Genomic DNA, 21,654 nt, shown 5'->3' on the forward strand with positions numbered 1-21,654 from the left:
TTTATATGTGAAATATAAATAAATATAAAATATGGGAAACAAAGTATTTTCGAATGGACGTATGCACATGACCATTTACATCACAAACTTAATGAGTGAAGTCAGTAGAAATTGAGATATCTTTGAATAAATGTCTTACTGGCAAAGGTTAAAAATTAATGAAACTTTATAAACTCTTTATATGTAAATGTTCTTAATATGCTTAATAAGTTAATCGGATCTTACGCCTTTTTTATTGAGTTAACACATCCTATATACCTGCGGTTCTAACAATTTCAATGTTACTTGTCTTTATAGTTTATTAAACTAGTATCACATTTACTACTGAAGAAAATATGGTTACTGTAAATTACTAAGTAATGGTATATCCTCTTATTCAACAAAAAAAAAAGAATATTTTTCTCCATAGCAGAAGGTATTAGATAAATTGTTAAACCTTTGTTTGCTATTGTTCGCGGCATTCCAGTCGGTATCTTTCTGATATTTTGTTGTAACCTAGCTACCTTCTGTCGTTTTTCTTTTTCTTTATCCTGAAGTTTTTGTAGAATATGAATTAATTCTTTTACAACTATATCTTTGGCATTTCTCTTCACAACCAAATTCAACTCATCTTACATATATTCGGCATTAAGTGTGCCATTTTTGACATTTTTTTCTGATGATTTTAAATCACCCTCTAATTCCTTGATTTTGTTTTGTTCTTTTTCTACACTTTCTAAAAGTGTTTTTTTTTATTCAAATATGAAAAATTCATCAAATTGTGAATTTCCTTTATAATGATATAATCCTGATGTTCAATTTTTGGTTTTTATATGTAAATTAAAATGTTTTAAATTTAAGTTTTTGACTAAAAATAGTGGAAAAAGAGGAAAGTTTTCCAAAATAGAGGAAACAGAGGACCAGCTGTGATCCCTGTGACTGTCTACTGATTTAAAAGAGGATTTAAATATTATCCAAATCTAAAATTTTTGAAATATATTTTCTTTGAGTTTTTAAAATTGTATCCCAAAGTTGGGGTTATCAACGTTAGCGTGCTCTGCAATAGTGCACTATTCACCACTTGCCATGAGGATCATTTTGTACCTATATGCACGAGTGTAGAACACTCTTCAACTACTAGTAGTTTCTAATGCAACAGTTAGAAACTTTTTTGTGTCATAAATAATTCTGAGCATTTTTATCATAACCGTATTTGAGCTACAACCAACCGCTGCTGAGATATTTTCAAAAAACTCCTATTGTTCCTCTCTTATTGATTTCCAAAGTGTACCCTGTTCAAAAGGCTTTTTTTGTTGTCTATGTATCTCGACAGTAATGTTAACTGGTGTAGTTCCTTTTATAGTAAGCAAAATATTGATACTACAATCATCTATAATCTTAATAAGCTGTCCTTTCTGATAATTCCGATGGAACTGACGATAGAATACATATCATGTAGGATCAAAACATTGAAAACAATTAAAAATTACATTGTTTACGTTTTAATTGTTCAATGTAGTTACCAATTTTTTTAGAATGTTTTTGATTCTTTGAGATTTCTTGTTGATTCTATTAAGGAGTTGAGAATTTTTTCTCGAAAGGCACCATGCTTTTTCTGTTCTAAGTTGCTAAGTTGCTTTCTCTGAAAACAAAATTCTCCGACTTTTTCTTAATTTCCTACTTATTCTTGATCTGTAGCGATCCTAGTTCAATTTATGTCAAAATAAGTTATTCACTAACCCATTCTTGACCATAGCTGTCTGTAAGGTCGTTGATAGCCTTAGAATCCCACTGCTTTCGGATACCAAAGAGAGTTGCGGGCAGAAAACCGTTTTCAGCCATGATGACGAAGTATACGAAGAAACCGGCTGCTGCTTGGATCATACCAATCTGCCCATACGCCATGGAGATAAGTCTATGAAAAAAAATTTATTCAAACTAATGATCAATTACAATCTTTATTAGTCAAAGATTTATGAAACCTAAATTTAAGAAAGTCTATACACGAGAATTCTATATCCAACTACTTATTATCTCGTATTTTACTAGTTGAAAAGTTAGGATTCTCGTATACAAAAGGATTCTTTCGACATAAAAAAAGACAAGCTTTGCCTCTAATCGTCTAATCGTCTAAATTGTTGATACACTAAGAGCGTAAGGTGACTAATTTGAAAAAAATCTTGACAGAGGTGGGCCATTTACTTACCAATAGATGTACTTATGATGGTAGCAGAACGAACTTCATATCGTAAGAACATGCCATACTGACAACATTCATTCAAGTCTGATCATGTATATCTACTTTACATAAATACGCTATAATCATTAATTTTGTTATCATCAACGTTTTAACCATCTGTTGATATAGTCACGCTTCAAAAAAAATGTAATTGTTGCATAATTCAACAGCTCGACGGCAGAGTGCTCCAGTTTACGCTCACCCTCATCAGCTCTAAGTCGGCTTTAATCACTATTCTGCTCCGGCATTTTTCAGTCTGTATAGTTTCTAATGCTCTAAGCCACTTTTAGAAACTTTTGAGGAGAGCTGATAAATTAAAAAATATTCCGAAAATTTAGAATTACTATAAAAAGTCATTAAAACTGTCTTAAAAAATGGCGCAGGAATTGCTTTTACATCCCAGAAAAAGGTCATAAAAGTACTTTTACCGCAACTTAAGAAAAAGTTATTTAACATTTATTGTTTAAAGAATTTATGGCTATTTCAAAAATCTTGAAAATCTTGGAAAGCCGAGATGGATGAGTCGATTTCGCCCAACTTTAATTCACAACTAACCTCTTTCCCAAGATCCACCCTTTTAAATTTTCAGTCCTCTTCGCTGCTCCAAGTGCCTTTTGGCTAATTCTGCTGATTGATATTAGTACTATTGTGTTATTACAATAAAATAAAATATTCAAAGTTTTTCCTTCCACTTTTTTGTTTGAAATCTTTAGAAGCAAACTATACCGTTAAATATTTGACGCGCTCCGAGACAAGGGACGATGTATAAGCTCCTCTTTTACGTGGCGTTGCCAGAATTTGTTTATTTTTCTAGACAGTGTAAACTGCAAGGTTTGGTGCTCGAGAGTTAGGTCCCTTTTCTCGGAGCACGTTACATATAAAATCGCGTTTACACTCAAACGGAAAACGTGCCATTCTGTAAAAAACAGGACTCTAAAAGCATTGAACCGATTTCAATTTCCTCCAACTGGTTATTTCTTCCTGGGATATTTGATAGTATGTAAAGGACAATAAAAATAATGTTAATAATAATGTCTTTTCCTTTTGGTCAATTACTTTGATTATTAACTCAAGTAGAGAATAGAATAAGGGTAAACTTTATCTCTAGGTAGCATTTTAAGGGACAAGAAGCATTGTTGATGTAAATTATTATCGTGTTACATATATTTCATTTTTTTAAAATGCTTTTCTTCCACCTACAATTGAAAATTCTCAAAAATACGGTATAAAAAACGAAGAGCAAAAGTTTGTTGAAGGAAAATTTTTGAAGAAGGGAAAGATTTATTGTTTTGAGTTTTTCACCTAAAATTAGTAACAACTTTTGATCAATATGCATGTCTAATAGACATTTTTATTCTGTAAAATAGCAATGCGTATTTGCTAAAAATTTGACTTAACATCCTAAATTTTCATACAACTATGTGTGTAAGTACATAGGAATTAAAAGATGGAAAATCGTAATCTAAAAATAATATTTTAGATTCTGAAAGATAACGGCGGTTGATGTGCAACAGAAAGTAGAGATTCCGGAGATAGAATTAATTCACCAAAATGCTGAAGAGCATATTATTGTCCAACTGAAAATATGTTTACTACGTTGGAACCAGATAATCAAATTAAGATAGTGAAAAGATAAGTTATTTCGATAGGAGGTTTTACAGTTGATTAACTTTATTGTTCTCCTTGCTTACATTACACGCTGGTACATGAACCTGTTATCTGCAAAACCAAAAATATTATTTTTCGACTTTTGAATTCCAAATTCTCTTTGGCTTTAGCCCAGTGCAGAACAATATCGAAGCCTTCTTTTTCTTTCTTTTTTTGCAGCATATTTATGCTTTTCTTTTACCATTGTAATTACCTTAACTGTTACACATCATTTTTAAACTATATTACTCACATACTTTCCCGTGTATTTACACAGAAAGCTTTACGAAAATTTCTGATGTGATGTCAACATTTTCGCACATGCTCCTTGGTATTTTTCAGAATAAACAGGCTTTACGCTATATACTAGTATATTGTGCACGGATGGTAGAAAGTAGGCGATTTTAATAAGTGGAAAGTGCGTGATAGAAGCGATATTTTTTGTCCCACCCCCACTTAAATTTGGATTCTTTGTGCATCTGCCATAATAAATGTATTTGAACGATTTTTTTAATACTTTAAAGCTTCGAAATTAGATTAGGTGGCTGTGGTGGTACCACTGATGTATTTCCTCTTTTGCTCGCTGTCAATCGACTTTGCGCCCAGTAAAGCGGGCCTAAACTTCAATTTGTTTGCCCGCTCGCTGAAGTCCCATACGTCGTAATTGTCGACATGAAATCGGCCACTTTCTACCTACCCTACGTATTTATTTTACTTCGTGTATTTTTACAGGTCTGTCTCTAAATTTCTTGACTTGAGTTGCATCATTTTTGCTGTAAACTTGAAGAAAATAACAAGCTTAGTTTTTTATTATATTCTCCTCTAATATTTTACATAATTATTGTATAACATTTTATCAGATGAAGAAACATGAAATATTTATTCATTCTAGCATAAAAATTATAAATCGAACAAAATGACTAGGAGCAGTATACAAATTTAAAAAACCTGGATCAGTATAGGGAATGAACGCGAGTTAGAGCAGTTGAATGCAGAATTCTATTAGAAAATATCTAGTAAAAATCGTGATTACGTCCAATAGCAGAAATTAATTTTATTATTGTAAAAACTACTTTAATTTAAATTTCGATGAGTCCTAAAATAAAATACGCAAATTACGATGACAAATATAATTTGCGTAACTCGCGCTAACAGATAGAAACTACGCCGCTCGCAATGACAAAAAATGTCGATATCCTCATGTTAAAAAGAACCTCATTTGGAGTGATCGTCTACAACTCTACAATCATTCTATAAGAACCACTCTGTTTTTGATTTGACATCTCCATTTTAGTACGCATTCCTACGCGACAAACAGCAAACATGTTTAATCATTAATTCACTCTGGCTTTTTATATCATTTAAAAATATTTTGAATTAATCTAAACTCCCCGAATTTAATGATTTCAGAGAATTAAAGGAATTTAGAGAATTCAAGATATTCGGAGAGACAAGGAATTTAGTAAATTTAGACAAATTCAAGGAATTTAAAAGATTTCAGAGAATTAAAAAAATTCAGAAGATTGAAAAATATTCTAAATAAATTAAAAAGATTTAAAAGCGTTTATGAGCATTCAAAGGAATTCAATTTCAATTCAATATCTTTTCAATTCGAAACCTACCGATTTTGCGTACTAAAAACTGAAAAAACAAAGCGCTTGTTTTGGACAACCATTGCCAGAGTGGTTGTTTAGACGATCACTTCACGAGTTGTTTTGTTTACCATGGAAGTAACGATGTGTAAGTATTGGGGTATGTAAATATTCGTGACTCCTTCCGGTTAAGAGAAAAGTATACTCTCTTTGCGAAACCCTACAGCTTTTCACATATATCATCAATATTACGAAAGTCTATAAGCATAAGTGAAAAAATATTTCAATATCACATTTAAAACATTTTTGAATCAATAATTTACAATTTCCAATTGAAAACGTTGGAAATTAAAAATACATACACATATATAGAACAATTTTGGACAATCAATACGTTGAAAATAAACGGGTTAATTCTAATTTTCAAAATTCAAAAAAATCCATTTTAATTTAAAACCTATAAAAGGAAAAAATTTAAACTTTAGCGTTGAACATAATAATTCAGAACCCTAAAATTGTAAGCATTTAAAATTACCAAAATTATTCAATTACTGATGTATCAGTTTCAGATAGTTTAATTTTCATCTTTTTTTCATTCAGACTCAATTTTTAATTTATTTATTTCAAACCTTCCTTTAGAATTAAAATTCACTCAAACAGATTTTCAATTCAATATTTTTCCATTTGAAATTATTTATTTGTTCAAAACTTCAAATAAAAATCGGACAATTGTAATTGCACTTGTATCATAGTATCACTTATTCACTTAATGTTAGATGTATTTTATTATCAGAAAGCAACAGTAATGCCACGGTTAACGTTATAATTATTTCAGCCGAGTTACCTACTTTCATTATAGAATTCATGTTCAGAAACACGTTAGGTAATTTTTTTTATTTTTTTTATTCATTAATACGCAAAATGTCCGCTATTAGGGCAGTTTCTAACTGAAGTCAAAATCCGAAAAATATGAAGTTACATTCTTTCTATATGTTATCGCGAACTACTATCGGCGATAGAAGGTGCAAATGTTGTACGTTAATGAGCCGAAAAGTAATATTCCAAAAAATTATTTGTAGCTTACAGATATGAAAATCTGATGAAAAGTAAGGAAATTTGATAGCTTTTAAAAACAGTGAACTTTGAAGCATAGTTTTTCATTGAAAAAATAATATGAAAAATCTGAAAAAATTCATGGTGGTACATTACACATTTCTGAACAGATTGCCGTCGAAAAATTTACAAAATATAAATAATTGTTCGTTTTTTGTAAATAAATATGCGAGCGTACTATCTTCAGTTCTAATGAAGATAATGAAGTGATCTAAATTGTAGATAGATAGTTGGACTATCTGTAATAACTTACAATTTGAAGGAAGTATGTGCTTCTTGTTGTCTTCGTACAAATTGCGATATTTGAAGTCAGTTTTTTATTTAGGAAAGCAAGTGCGAGAGCCCAGTGTGGTGCCGTTTTTTCAGGGGATCGTCATGGGTTTTCCTCAACCCGACCTACCCAACTTGCACCACCGAGCCTCACTCTGGCCTTCAAACCCTTTCCCTGTATTGAGAAAAACTAAGGCCGATCTTCTGAAAAAAACGGCACCAAGCTGGGCTCTCGCACTTGCTTTCCTATATAAAAAACTGACTTCAAATATCGCAATTTGTACGAAGACAAGAAGAAACACATACTTCATTTAAATTGTAAATTATTACAGGTAGTTCAACTAACTACCTCCAATTTAAATCACTTCATTATCTTCATTAGAACTGAAGATAGTGCGGTCGCATATTTATTCACAAAAAACGAACAATTATTTATATTTTGCAAATTTTTCGAAGGCAATCTGTTCAGAAATGTTTAATGTACCACTATGCATTTCTTCAGATTTTTCCTATTATTTTTTTAATAAAAAACTATGCTTCAAAGTTCACTGTTTTTAAAGGCTATCAAATTTCCTCACTTTTCATCGTATTTTGAGATCTGTAAGCTACAAATAATTTTTTCGAATATTACTTTTCGGCTCATTAACATACAACATTTGCACCTTTCAAATGATACCTCTTTCATTAACCCATCATTTTTTATTCACATACTTACACAACGCCAAAGCCAGAGGACTCGAATTTTCTCGCCGATAGTAAGTCTTTCTGCCTAGCATTACGAGCTATACGTAGTTCCTATTTATTAGCGCGAAGTTTGTATGAATTGCGATTTTTGTTAAATATATCATTGGCCTATTTACACGGCAGCAACTTTTGCTATGATATTAGAAACTGCTGCGTTCGGCAACCAGTCAGAAACGTTTCATTTATTAATGATACTCCTCTTCAGTGGCGTAGCCAGATTGAGGGGGAGGCTTGTGGGGACCAAGCCCACCTTTGACTAACACCTTTGACTCTTTGACTAAAGATAAACCCGAAGCCCCCCCCGACAAAATCGGAGCCCCCCCCCCCCCCCTACAAACCCCGACATAAATCCTGTCTACGCCGCTCCTCCTCGTTGATAGCCTAGCGTAGCAGTTTCTCCTACGATATTGAAAATGTTCTGTGGTGCAAACAGGCTCATTGTCCTTTTATCGAATCGCCCGAAGCATGTCAAAAACTAAATACTAAAATTAAGTTGATCTTATCAGTATGGTCAGTTATCTTTATAGTTTGTTTATGAGATTTACCACTGTTAGCCGTGCCAAAGTTTAATTTTTTTTATCGAAAGCAGGTGAAAATGATATTATTACATAGACTGATTGAATTACTGAAAATACTAGTTTTATATAATTTTTTCTATCAGAAGTACGATCTGGAACAATAATATTATTTTTAATTGGTTACTTTTTGTGATGATTAACGTACCCAGTAAATGAAAAAAGATTCAAAAGAATTTAAAGTTAATAGGGGAGTGCCAGGATTTAAATGCGGTGTGTGGAACTTCCCGGATTCATGAGTGTTTTGGTTGGTCGGAATTACATCGAACCCCGAATGTAATGATTAGAAGGCTATTCTGTCGAATATTATTGAGGGCTGATTTAAGAAACAGAATTGTGTGATGTTTATTAAAAATACTTTTGAATTCGAAGTTTATTTTTTATTTTTATAATCCTGAATTCGAAATAACAGGCAATCTCTGCGTGTTCGAATCGATGTTACGGAAGCCCGTCTCCGATGGAGAAGTCGTTAATAGCAAATAACTAGAAAAATACGAAGTATCGTCTGTCTGATGACTGATATAATTAATTGGATCTTGTATGTCAGTATTAAATGTCTTACAAAATTTGTTAGTTCAGTAGATTTTTTTAATCAACACGCCATCACGGATTCCGATCGTTCGCGTGAATTCAGGAAGAGTGAAAGAAAAGTGATAAGTATTGTTTTGTGGCTAACAATTTGTAACTTTCACTGCAGTGCTGATTGTTCACAACATTTTTTATGAAATGACCAATAGGCAGAAGAATCCTATAAAATTGGCTTGGGTCAGGATTCTAGAATTCGGCGAAAGGAAAGCTAGACATAGAGCTGCCAGATCGTGGATGAAATTTGCCCCCACCATACCTACCGTTTGGGAACCGCAAAACAGAAGATGCATTGTTACCACTGTGAGTTCGTGTCTAAGCCGAAAATGCACGATTCAACGTCGGTTTTCTGCTTTACGATGATTGCCGATCTGAAAGCTTCGGAAGACTTCGGTGGTCTTCTATTTATATCTCGATCCCCATTTGAAAGAAGTGGCAGTTGCCGAATTTCCGAATTTCCGAAGCTTTCAGATCGTACAGCAGAAAACCGAAGTCGAATCGTGCATTTTCGGCTTAGACATGAACTCACAGTGGTAATCATGCACCTTCTGTTTTGCGGCTCCCAAAGGGTAGGTATGGTGGGGGTAAATTTTATCCACGATCTGGCAGCTCTGGCTAGACAAGCCGTGCCGCTCATAAATATCAAATAATGCACCGAGCAGCACTGAAGCTGAACACAAATTAAATTTGAAACAGTCTTACGACAATATATCTGTATAGTGGGGACCACTAATATTATTGACTTATATTTTTATCCAAATAATTAAAATCTATTTAAATTTTACATTTAGTATTCTCTGACTGCATACAATTAAATTCCTGTCAATACGCTTAAACTCTGTTGTAACCTAAAAATTCAGTTCTATTTCACGAATAGAGAGGAATTCTAATTCTATATCAGCTTACTCCTTTCATATCCAGAAAAGGGGGTTCAGAAATCGGATTCAAAAGTACGTTCACGTTCCAATTACGTTTAATTCTCTTGAATCTTTTTCCATTTACTGGCTAGCCTCAAATATCCGTATAATATATTTTTACAACGACCCGCTAAAAATGTTCGCAGGGAACCTACAGATATCTAATTACGTGACTGAGTAAATATTCTCGCCAACTAAAATCTTTGCAAATCTATAAAGCATTCTGCTTGCACAACAGTATTATTTATAAAGTTTAAGAATATTACATTTTCTTTTGCATGCCTTCTACTATATATCTTCATACATGTTTTCCACTTTCTTTATCCAATTTATTGATAAATATATTAAAATGCAAAATTTCCTATTCCTAGTTTTTTAGTGAGGTTGTAAATTACATTAACTTTACATAATTTTTAGCCATTTACATTGATAACCAAATAAGATCCCATTGACTTTACGAATCGCTTACGTGACCTCATTTCCACATTTCCACAAAATGCCACCTAGTGGTAAATACTTAAAATATGCACTGATTCAAATAAACATAGCGATTCTGGGAAAATTTTTTTGTGAATATCATTTATTCACACAACAAAATTTGCATTCGTTTACAATCACGAATAAACAATTTAATTCAATTCAGTTCTTATCGAAATTTACAATTTATAGGATGGTGAAGGAATAACTAAAGTGGTTCTTACGTAATCTATCATTTGCAATGGAATAATTATACTAATTAAATATTTTCTTAACATTTTTTGACAAATTTTTCAATAATTTAAGACATTTCTTAAATAATTGTTTTATTTTATAAAATTTTCAATCAGCCAAAAATCATCGATGAAATGATGACCAGAAAGTGTATCTGAATAAAGCTATTTCTTTTTTAAACATTCGAAAAGATTTTTAAAATCAGGGCCATTTTATTTTTTTAAGCTTTCAAAGATATATTTGGAATCAGCGATCCAAATAAATCAAACAAAAAAACTTCACTCAAATTGAACCATTTTTAAAATTTTGTGGTTGTCATATGTAACCAAATATTTTTTGTTTCAAATTTTTTAAGCTAATTTAAGCTCAGTGAACAAAAAAGGCTATCAAAAAAATTCCATTACAATTTCACCATTTTTTTAGTTTTATCCAGCTTTTTGGGATTCTAGCCGATTGTGCGGAACCGAGATATTATATTTTGAATCATACTATGGGTTTCTAGTTTCTGGTTTACTTCACATTAAACAAAAAAATATATGGTGAAAATACAGGCTTAAGTATCCACCGAATATGATTTTCAACATTACATGGACCATGGCCTCCTAACCTCTTTATTCATGCTTCTTATAATCAAATCCATAAAAAATTGGACATTTTACTAAAATTATGTAGGGGAAACGACCCTACAGTAGATAATAAATATACAGTATGTAGATAATCATTAGTTGAAATACCAATGTATGCAAAATAATTTACTTCACGTAATTTAGTCACGATTGACGCGTTTTATCAGCGTTTGATCAGTACTGAAAGTAGCAGTTTATACGGCAAAAGGACTGGACAGCGAATGCGCATGTGCAGCGTGTTGCGGAGCAAAACAATAGTTAATTTACCAGACGTCATAAACTTGTAAATCACACCTTTGTTACATAAATTATGGTACGTACCAAGGAGTGAATCGTCTTTGTACCCTCGTCTGTTTACAAAACTGAAGCTCGGATACACTATTTCACACTTAGATACATAATATACTATTATTTCATTATTAGTTACGACACTATTTATGTCAATAAATTAGAATTCATTATTTAAAGGAATATTTTTGCTTTTCCTTGATGATTATCAACTGTAGGCTTATTGCCTACTGTAGGGTGGTCTCCCCTAAATGAAACTAAAATTAATTATATCAATACTTCAATATAATTCTTTAATGCTTAATAATGTATTTTTTCTATCTTACTGCATCTTTCCCAAGAGCAATATTAACCTATTCATGCATCTAAGTATGCAAATGTAGATTGTGTTTGTATTAAATGTTTTTAAAATATGCGTTTCGGTTAGTTTCACACACGGACTAAAAGGTTAAAAAAGGAGGCGTTGATGAATGAATGATAAAGAGAGAAGACAGAAGGACATTAGAAGAAAGAAATATTCACATAAAAAAGGAAGTTACGGAGCAAGCTTTTTTGGGAAAATATGGGAAGAATAAAAGGCTTAGCAACGACAGTTTCATTCAATAAGGACATTTATAGCCTAGTCATAGGGAATATTTCCTTTTTTCAAAGAGGAATCATTAAAGCCTTTCAATAATATTGTAACTAGTGAAATGAGTGAAACAAATTACAAATTCTCGCATATCAAACTTTATATTTCCTATGACAAATTTGGGCATTTTACGAATAGGCTGCAGATACTGTGCATGCAACTCTGAAAGCGTAGCGTATTTTAACTTTACATTCGTAAACTCGTTTTTTTTCAGCACACACTGCGAAAAAGCTTGAACTAAATATATCTTTTAGGTTAACCATTAATTATCGTGACTACTGATTTGGTGCACTTACAACCACTCACGTAGGTAAGAATTTCTAACAATAAGTAAGGAGAAAAGGCATTCGTCATTCTCAACATGTAAAACCCTAATGTTACAGTGACTTGCTGTGCTTTAGATGAACCAGCCAATCTTAAGAAAATATGGCGTGAAACAAATGAGTTCAAATATCACTCTAAAATTTGGACGAGTGATACGTGATTTCCGTATGATCGCATACATACATGTAATTATGAAATTCATCGGAATTGCATTGCATTTGGAATGTTTAAAAATACCAGGCAGAATGAGGAATATGAATTTGCTCGGAAAAATCTTAGATTCGTACACGTGTAACGTTAATAGTGTAAAAATAATAAAAAGTAAATAAAAGCCTAAATCACCACACACACGCCCAATGGTTTGAGATAGAAGTGCAGGAACATAACTGTTATTAAAATATATATAATTCGACCTAAAACAAAAAGTAAATCCAAAACAATTTGATACTGAAAAAATCAAATATAAAAAGTCAAAAAATTGATGTGAACAATTTAATTTAGTGCACCTTGCGCTTCTACCCAGTTTAGGGTTTTTTTTCTAAAGCATTGAATTCTCTCTTAATCAATTGTTTCCTGATGATTAACAAGAGTAAAAATATATTTATGGAAAAGAAAACTTCTTCAATCAATTTTTTAAAAACCTTTAGCTAGAACTTTTCCACAATACATTATAGATAAATGGTAACTTGTTTGCTCTTAAAAATTGCAATAATTTTTGAAAGAAAAAACCTCCACTTATTTGTGAAGAGTTGATCAAACAAACAAGGTCCCACTATATGGATTCTTGTTTATATGATATTCAATATCATAAGTCAATTTTAGGTTTATATTATGCGAATTCCTATTCCTTTCTGTGGTTGAAGATACAGAAATCATTTCGTGATTCAAACCTAAATCATATTACTAGAGAAGAGATATTCAAAATATATAAAGCTTCAAATACTTAGTAATTTTAGGCTGTGTATGTCTGTGTAGCCATATGTGTGATGTGGTGTGGTTGTAGTAGTTGCTCGTTTGAATGTTCTCTTTTAGCTAACAAATAAACTGGTATTTTTGAAATAAAAAATTGTAACCTAGTCGTGTGGAAAAAGCCCCGTTAGCTCTTATATGAATGTTGACCATGAGATGCTCCGTGGATAATCTATAGTAGAAAATAACCAGTTTCACGCGGGATGAGGGAGGGGGGTCTGCTGATTTTCCCTCACGGATGTCTTAATTATAAATATTATTTAACTTAATATTTCTAGAACGTAGAAAATCTTGACGTTTGGTTTTCAGCCTTACAAAAGTTCGTTTTTAAAAATAATTTTATGTCATTTTTCAAGATAAAAACTGATATTTCGTTTAATCCACAAGGCCCCTGCTGATTGTCCTTATGCTTTAGTTTACAAAAATTAAATCATGTTTTATTGAAAGAAATTGTCTTGTGTGTCAAATAGTAACAATAACTCATCCAAGTGTGCCGTTATTGAAAACCAATATAATTCTAACGAATTTCGAACTGCGCGTGCAGAGTATCTGTCTAAAAACAGTATAAATAAATGTGTTTGTGTGTGTGTGTGTGACGTGCGTCGAGGAGAGGGGGCTTACTCTGAAAAGTGAGATTTTTCAGGGCGAGTGGTCGAAGTCGACCCTATAGACCAGTGGTCGGCAAAATTTTTCTTAATTTTCAGGTATGGTCAGGCTCCACCCGACTTAATTTTTTCTACTGCTTTTTGGTCTATCCATGTTCCTTAGTGTGAGTGAGCTTACTCCAGCAAGGGTCTTTTGTCCACAGGCATGTCAAAGTACGGAAATTTTAAAAATGTTTAATTCTTCAACTAGCGATTTAAAAATAGTATTATCAACATCTACGAATTTTTCCGATTCCATTGATATATTACTTGCCTAGAAAAGTTAAAAATTTAAAGGAGTTTAATATAAAAAAAAATCAGCTTTAAAGTCAATTTAATACTAAATACTTCTCCAATTTTCAAACCTTTATAGACAAATTACATGTCTTTGGAATCGAAAAAATATGGAGATTGCAAATATATTATTTTCAAGTCACTGATTGCAAAATTACGAATTTTTTAATTTCACATTTTTTCCCATTTTCTAACAAAGGATCCCTGAGGAAAGGGGTGGTTTGGTCAAGTTCGCAGGTACTGCCCAGAAAGTAGGTCGCCGTAGGTAGGTGCCGACTACTTCTATAGACGCGACTTTTAGGAGAGAGGGAAGACTCGCGAAATCTTCCCTCTCCATTTAACTAAGGTATTCTCATGCGTATAGCCGCGTCGCTGCCGCGTTTCATGGACGAGATATAGATGAGACGCGGAGATGTAGTGGTGAGTGGTGTGAGGTGTTTCACGGAATCTCGAGCTCTCGAACGAAAGTCCGATTTCAAAAACCGGTACCATGAAGAAAGTTAAACACTTGGGCGATTTCAAAGATTTCAAAATTTTTTTGTACGTCGCCCCATCAGCAAAAATAAAAATACCTGTTTATTTGTTTGCTAAATAAAAACATGTTAATAACAATAATAAAAACATGTCAATAAGGTTACCTATAATATTCATGAACATTTTGATAAGAAAGATTTAACACTTTAGAAAAATTGTTTAGTTTAAATCGTGTGCGTCAAATGAGTCGAATAGTTAATATTAACATGAGGTGCAGAATAGCTAAGTGATTTCGATGGGCAGTCGATTGACCCACCTTCGGTTGACAAGATTGTCCGTGTAAGGATCGCGTGGCTGTCGTTTCATAATGTCCGACTCCGGTGCCTCGTAGGCTAGTGAGATGGCCGGTACCTACCATTCATCGATAATTAGAAAACGTTTAAAAAGTACCCCTCCTACATTGGCGAGTGAAAATGATCAATACAAGAATAATAGATATTAAAATGCATATAAAGAGAAAATAAAGGTCAACAGCAGAGTGAAGTGTGCATTAAATCGAGATCCATGAGTACGTCCATAAGACCTGCTGAATAAAAAGTATCTGACGGCCAAAACCTGATTTTCAAGTAATAACATGGCTCTAAAGCTAAGCATAATTTAAGTAATAGATTTTATACAGAGAAGTGTGTTAGTAATGTTGGATGCAAGATAATTTAAATTGCTAGTGGCTTTAATATTTTAGACATGATGAAACCCAAGAGACTTAATGCATACTACGCATACTACTTCAGATATTTTTTCTCTGATAATCAGGAACTGGCCAATCGTGAATAACAAAGGAAATTGATCGAAGTCATTTTGAAATGACAATTTGTCACGTGAAAAAGGTTATACTTGGTTTCAGATTGAAATTCTAAAAAAAATAAATGTTCTTCTCTTTTGAGTTTGATGTTTCGATTTCATCTTCCTTCATAGTATTTAAAATTACTAGTCATTTTGCAACTCAAGCGCGTGAGACCTTCCGGATCGAGTCCTTTTCGATTGGAATGAGCAGTGGTATATTCTATTTCTTAGGTTTTCCTTCTGTCGTCATCAACACACCCATTTGCGCAACTTATCACCGAATCGTAGCATTGGCTAGGATTTGGTTTAGCTACCCGATCCGAAGTGTATTTCCTTTTCCACGCAAACTAGGCTAGGCGAAACACGAAACATTGCACCTTAGATGTGACAGATTCCCTAAAAAAATCCCATTGGCCATAAAAAATAGCATCAGTGATTATAAGCAGCAACAATTATGTATAAATCCACCTTAATAGATCTTTCCATCTTGATATGATAGAAAAACTATCACCGTGTAAAATACACAGCATCGGTACTCAGTAGGTTGTATACTACAGAATAAAACGCAAAAAGACTGAAAAGAAGAATCTGCAAGAAATCATGTTGGTACTAAAATCATTGAAAATGTGCCTTGCAACTTAGTGTTAGCGGGTAATATCAATAAGGTAGTGATAATAGCACGTAATAGATGAAAAAAAAACATATCAAGTGTTGTCATCACAATAGTATTATTAAAATGCAGTATTTTTGTCAGTAACAAGAGAACGGTGATTGTTGCTACCTTTTTAATCGAAAAATAGATAATCCATATGTATAATGGCACACAAGTACAATCTGAATATCACTAGTTTACTAATTCTAGATCTAACTAATATTCTACGGGATAACTGTGACATAATTGTGACAAATAATTAATTGCCTATCACATTATAATTAATTGTATAACTTTGTATTTTTTCTACATCTACAAACATCGAATACCTATACACAAATAATTTTAAGAAAATAAGAGCTTAATATACCGTTACGTAATAAGCATTTCGCAACATAAACGACGTCCGGTCCCACCGAGCCTGAAATATTTTTGAGTTTCTGGCTCAAAACCACAAATTTTATATTAAAACAGGACGGTAGAAACGTGTCGTTTGTTGAAAAAGATTTCCTTTCCTATAAAAAAAGATACAACGATGACAAAGTTGGCAGCTGGCGGTTGGTAAAGGCAATCAGGTCTAATGGAGAAAGACAGGGTTTGAAGGAGGACGACAAGGACACAGAGTAATAGATACTGTATTAAAACTGACCGACAGGATGAACAAAAATCTGAAAATGCAATGAAATATAAGGGCAACCGTAATTTCTTTTACGGTTTTTTTAGTCATTCCTAATTTTTTTAATACCCCTTTTCAGGACTAATTGACTTTATATTCTTAAGAAAAGGACAGTTGCAGTATACGCAACGCTGACATAGAAACGTCCTGCAACACCTCAATGGCCCCAGACTTCAGAGTTAATTATTCTGTTTAATAACACTGGCGAAAAAATGTGACTTGTATGTTCATGAAGTAGGTCGTGTCATTTTAGAAATGTTTTTTTCGTGTCAAATTAAAATTCTATGACCATTGTTTACAGGCTATTAATGTTGCTACTCAAAAGCTGAGAAAATCTCTGCATAATAATAGGGCGCTCACACAATCAATATGGTTGCCTGTGGTGTAATGCTACCTAATAGTTAACTTTTTTTAGTTGCGTTTGGCGAAACCACGTATTAGTAGATCATGGTACTTATACCTGCATAGCAGCCATCCGGGGTACCTAGCCCTGCGCTGCAGTTAACCAAAGTATTTACTTTGCAAGTTGAGAACATTTAGAATTTATTATAAGGAGGCTTGGGGGTTTAAAAAGAAAAACCTTTGACAGCTCTGAAACTTAGACACTGTCTAAATAAAGTGTGCCAAAATCATTTGGAAAAAAGAAATACTATGGTTAATGACGTCTTTTTCGAAAAAATCGCTACCGAAAAAGTGTCAGTGTAAACGTAGTCGTATGGAATTCCTGGCCAAAATTGACTAAACTCCGGGACAAAATCACGAGCCCCCTTAAATCAAATATGTATTAATACTTTCAATAAAAAAATCTATTAGTTTCATAAAAACAAAGGGTTGACTACTTCAATCAAGAGAAAATTGCGAGAAGGGGCGGCATGCACATACGAGGCGCTTGAGTGAAATTAATAAGCAATAAACATTCACATAAAAAATTCCCCCACAGTGCCCCTCACTTCATACGACACCAAACGTCCAAGCCTCCTTAAATGCCTAATGCGCAGATCTTAGTACCGCAGATGACTTCTGCGCAGACCTGAGTATATTGTTCCTTATGCTGTTAAGAATAAACCCGGAAATCTGAATAGATTATACGTATATAATGTCCAAGTTAAAACGATTTGACGTAAAAACTTGGTTCGGGATTTAAAAAGTTAACTTAGGAAATCCGAACTGTGAGCCGTATTCAAAATGAACTCGGAAATCCGAACAGATTACAGTTAGATTATGTCCAAATAGAACCAGATTGAATAATTGAATAAATTTGAATTTTGATTGAATCAATTACATAAATGTAAAATTCAAATTGAAACTAGTTCAAGATTAACTTGGAAATCCGAATAGATTACAGTTCAGTGATTTCGAGAGACTCTATTTGGATAATTTTTTTAATTCAGCAACAAAATTGAAATTTACAGAAACAAATTGACAATAATAGAATATCAATTCGGATCAAGTTCGTCCTTTTATATAGGGAGGCTCGAATTTTTACCATATTCCGCAACTCGTGTTCACTGATGGCGAAGCTCGACAACTGTTTGATCCTCGTTAGTTGATGCCGTTCCCATATCTTTTTTTTAACAAGATGGAACGGAAGTTTAGATTGGATCCCTGCGTAAAGAACGGTTTGTGATTTTTTAAATAAATTTTCATTTAGAAACTACCAAAAACCTGACGCGTAGGCGGAAAATAGAGGCTGAGTTTGAATTCCGGACTTAAACCCTGTAAAAAACTTTACGTCACATTTCATGAACAGTAAGTCACATATTGTTGACCAGTCTAAGCAAAGGTTTTAATTCATGTTGAAAATATTTTTATTTTAATGTTCTATTTATGCGGAAACTTGCATACTCACGCACAGGAATTCTTTCAAATGCAAATCCAAATTGAATGTGCGTGAAGATTAAAGGAATTTTAAGTTTGAAGCAAATATGCAATTATGTAATAATAAAAATTACCGTCTCGAAGAAGAGTATTGCCATTAACATTAAAAAGCCGTTGTAGAAATGGAAAAATAAATAAAATAGAGTGACGCAATGAATATGATGTTCAATTGAGGACATGATGCGAATAAATTATGTTCGAATGGATGATGCAAAAATAATCGTGCGATGCATCCAATCTTTCTTAAAGTTCGTAGAATTCTGAAATAATTGCTTTATGGAAGACTCCTCAGATGATTTTTCTGATGCAAAGAGATTGTGCCTTTTCTTTTACATACATATCTGCTAAGCTATCTCAGGTGAATGAGTTTAATAGTACAGACATCACAGGTAGTTATTACCTGACATCAAATTTAGCGAAGAGAACTTTAGGAAAGCTGAGCTCCAGAAAAATGTATTAATATTAGATTTGGCTTACCTTGGCTTTAATTATATGAAGCCAATCGATGGACGATTCGTTTCCATACGTGTGGAAAAGTTTGAAAGTGATGGTCAAAAATAGAGAGAATGAAAACTAAGATATTCGCTCTTTCTCGTCAATTTAAAATATAAGTTTGTTATTTTATTTCCTATTGTTTGACCATTATTTCTTTCAGAATTATTAACGAGAAACAGTGATTTTAGCCAATAAAGATACATAAATTTAAAAAGAAGGTTAAAGGCGTATTTTTTAATGATTGATATCATGGTTATCGTGCGAAACTCCATTATTTTAATTGATGGCTAAATCTAAGTGTAAGTGTGTCACTTTTTCCCATGCGACTTTAAAGGGAATATTATAATAAGTTGAACAGCCAGAACGAAAGTGTCAATCGTATACTCTGTCCAACGAGGAATGTTATTTCGCTTGCACGTAGCTAGAATTTGCGATTAGAGGCATACGTAAAATAGTAATTAGGGAAAAAGAGAATATAAGAATATTTTATTAAAAGTGAAGTAAGACTAAGGCTAGCAGTCATTTTTCTAGCTCGAAATTTTTGTAAATCAGTTATTTCAAAAATCATAATGATATACATAAAGATGACAATTTAAGTTAGATATGCTGGAGATTTATCCTGCGTAAAATAGATTGTCTAATAAAGAAACTTTGCCACTATTATCAAAGTGACTGCTACTTTCAGCCTTACAAGTGTAAAATTGATTACAAGTATAATCAATAGATAAAGAAGTGTAAGGTCGATCAAAAGAGAATAGTTGATATGATCCTTGGTAAAAATGGGCGATATGGAATGTATATGATTATTATTGTAAATTAACCATCCTCTTTTGATTTGAAACCTTGTCAATTGTAGGGGTTTATGATATGTTGTTGATGTGTTTTACCTTTCGTTAACAAGCTTGTCTTTGAAGGGGTTTCGTGGTTGTCGCTTCATAATATCGCTCTCTGCCTCCTCGTAGGCTAGTGAGATAGCGGGTACCTGATGTCATATTCACCAAGAAGCTCAATGAGAATATTTAAACATATAAATCAAATAGTTTTCGGATGAACCTCGCTGCGGGATTACCGAATTCATTATTCTCAATTTAATAAAACTACGAACGTATTTAAAATTTATCAATATTTCCAATTCTTCAAACTGAAGTAAATTTAATACACTGACCTCCATCTGAACCGGTTTGCGAATATATTTGTGAAAAATCGGATATCTTGGGAAAATTAATTTTGACGTAATATAAGTTGATTTAGCATATAATACGGAGAACAGTCCTTCATCAGATAAGTTCGCGGAATTCACGCAGCGAGGCTGTGTATTTTTAATGGTATAATTTAAGCGAAAGAATAAAAAATGGAGTATGTATTTGATAGGGATGATCAAATGTCCAGTGGGAGCCAAACAACAGATGATCTGACTTAATATGCTGTTGCTGAAAAAATTATATTACTTAGAATAAATTTGTATTTGGTAACTCATCCTCCTTCATGTCCGCAACCTAAAATGTTAAAACTGAGAATAGAATAATAATCGACATTATAAAAATTATAGGCCGGTGTGTGCATCTATGTCATAGCGATACAGTTAGTATGGGAGCTTCTTCTGGCAATCAGCTAGAAAATCGATAGCAAGGGGCGCAACTTGATGTAAATTCAGGAAGATTACTGGCGACTATAAATTTATATAATATAAAAGTCGATAAACCTTTGATTAACGAGGTTATCATGCAATGGATCTCGCGGCCTCCTCTTCATTATATCTGTCTCTGCTTGCTCGTATGCCAAGGAGATGGCCGGTATCTGATAATCACCAGTCCACGTTTCAAGGGACAAATTTTAGAATCTTATTTGTTTCAAAAATCACTCTTTGATTTAAAGAAAGTAGATGCAGAATGAGAATAGTTTAGAGAAGCTGCCAATAAAATTTAAAATTCCTGTTTTGATTTTCTTCTTCTGGAAGACTGTCAGTTTTGAAAATTGATCAAGAAATTTGTTGGATATTGTGAACCGATTGCAGTGAATTCGATTGCTACTCACCATGTCTGTTCCCAAATCGATGCAAAGAATCGTAACAGTACCGAGTGGCAATGGAATGTCACATAGGATGAAAGCCAGGAAAGGCGAGATCTCGGGGATGTTTGAAGTCAGCGTATAGGCGATGGACTTTTTCAGATTGTCAAAGATCAGTCGGCCCTCTTCGACTCCAGTGACGATTGAAGCAAAGTTGTCGTCCAATAATATCATGTCGGCCGCTTGCTTGGAGACGTCCGAGCCAGCGATACCCATGGCAACACCAATGTCCGCTTTTTTCAGGGCAGGCGAGTCATTCACACCATCACCTGTAAAGAAAAATGATGTAAGACTAAAAAGAAATATATAGTTATCTTTCTTTGCGATAGTTAGCTGATGGGTAATATTCGAGTGGAAATATAGGAATCCTTTAAAAATGACTTTTGGTTCACTCAAAATCGAAATATTATAAAGGAACAAT

General features: G+C 33.1%; 1 protein-coding gene across 6 annotated transcripts in view; it reads right to left on the reverse strand.

Annotated features, from left to right (window-relative positions):
- LOC117173970 (sodium/potassium-transporting ATPase subunit alpha) overlaps positions 1–21,654 on the reverse strand; it is a 303,077-nt gene that overhangs the window by 6,286 nt on the left and 275,137 nt on the right. For 4 of the 6 annotated variants that reach the window (XM_033362631.1, XM_033362627.1, XM_033362632.1 and 1 more), the window contains 3 exons: positions 21,201–21,502; positions 20,054–20,148; positions 1,720–1,894 (listed from right to left, as the gene is read on the reverse strand). In XM_033362631.1, coding sequence (XP_033218522.1) covers positions 1,720–1,894; positions 20,054–20,148; positions 21,201–21,502 — 572 coding nt within the window. Of the gene's footprint in view, positions 1–1,719; positions 1,895–14,938; positions 15,034–20,053; positions 20,149–20,868; positions 20,964–21,200; positions 21,503–21,654 lie in introns of all 6 variants that reach the window. The other 2 variants (XM_033362628.1, XM_033362629.1) reach the window with 2 other exon arrangements.

Source organism: Belonocnema kinseyi, chromosome 5 (genome assembly GCF_010883055.1).
Source record: "Belonocnema kinseyi isolate 2016_QV_RU_SX_M_011 chromosome 5, B_treatae_v1, whole genome shotgun sequence".
Lineage (NCBI taxonomy): Eukaryota > Metazoa > Arthropoda > Insecta > Hymenoptera > Cynipidae > Belonocnema > Belonocnema kinseyi.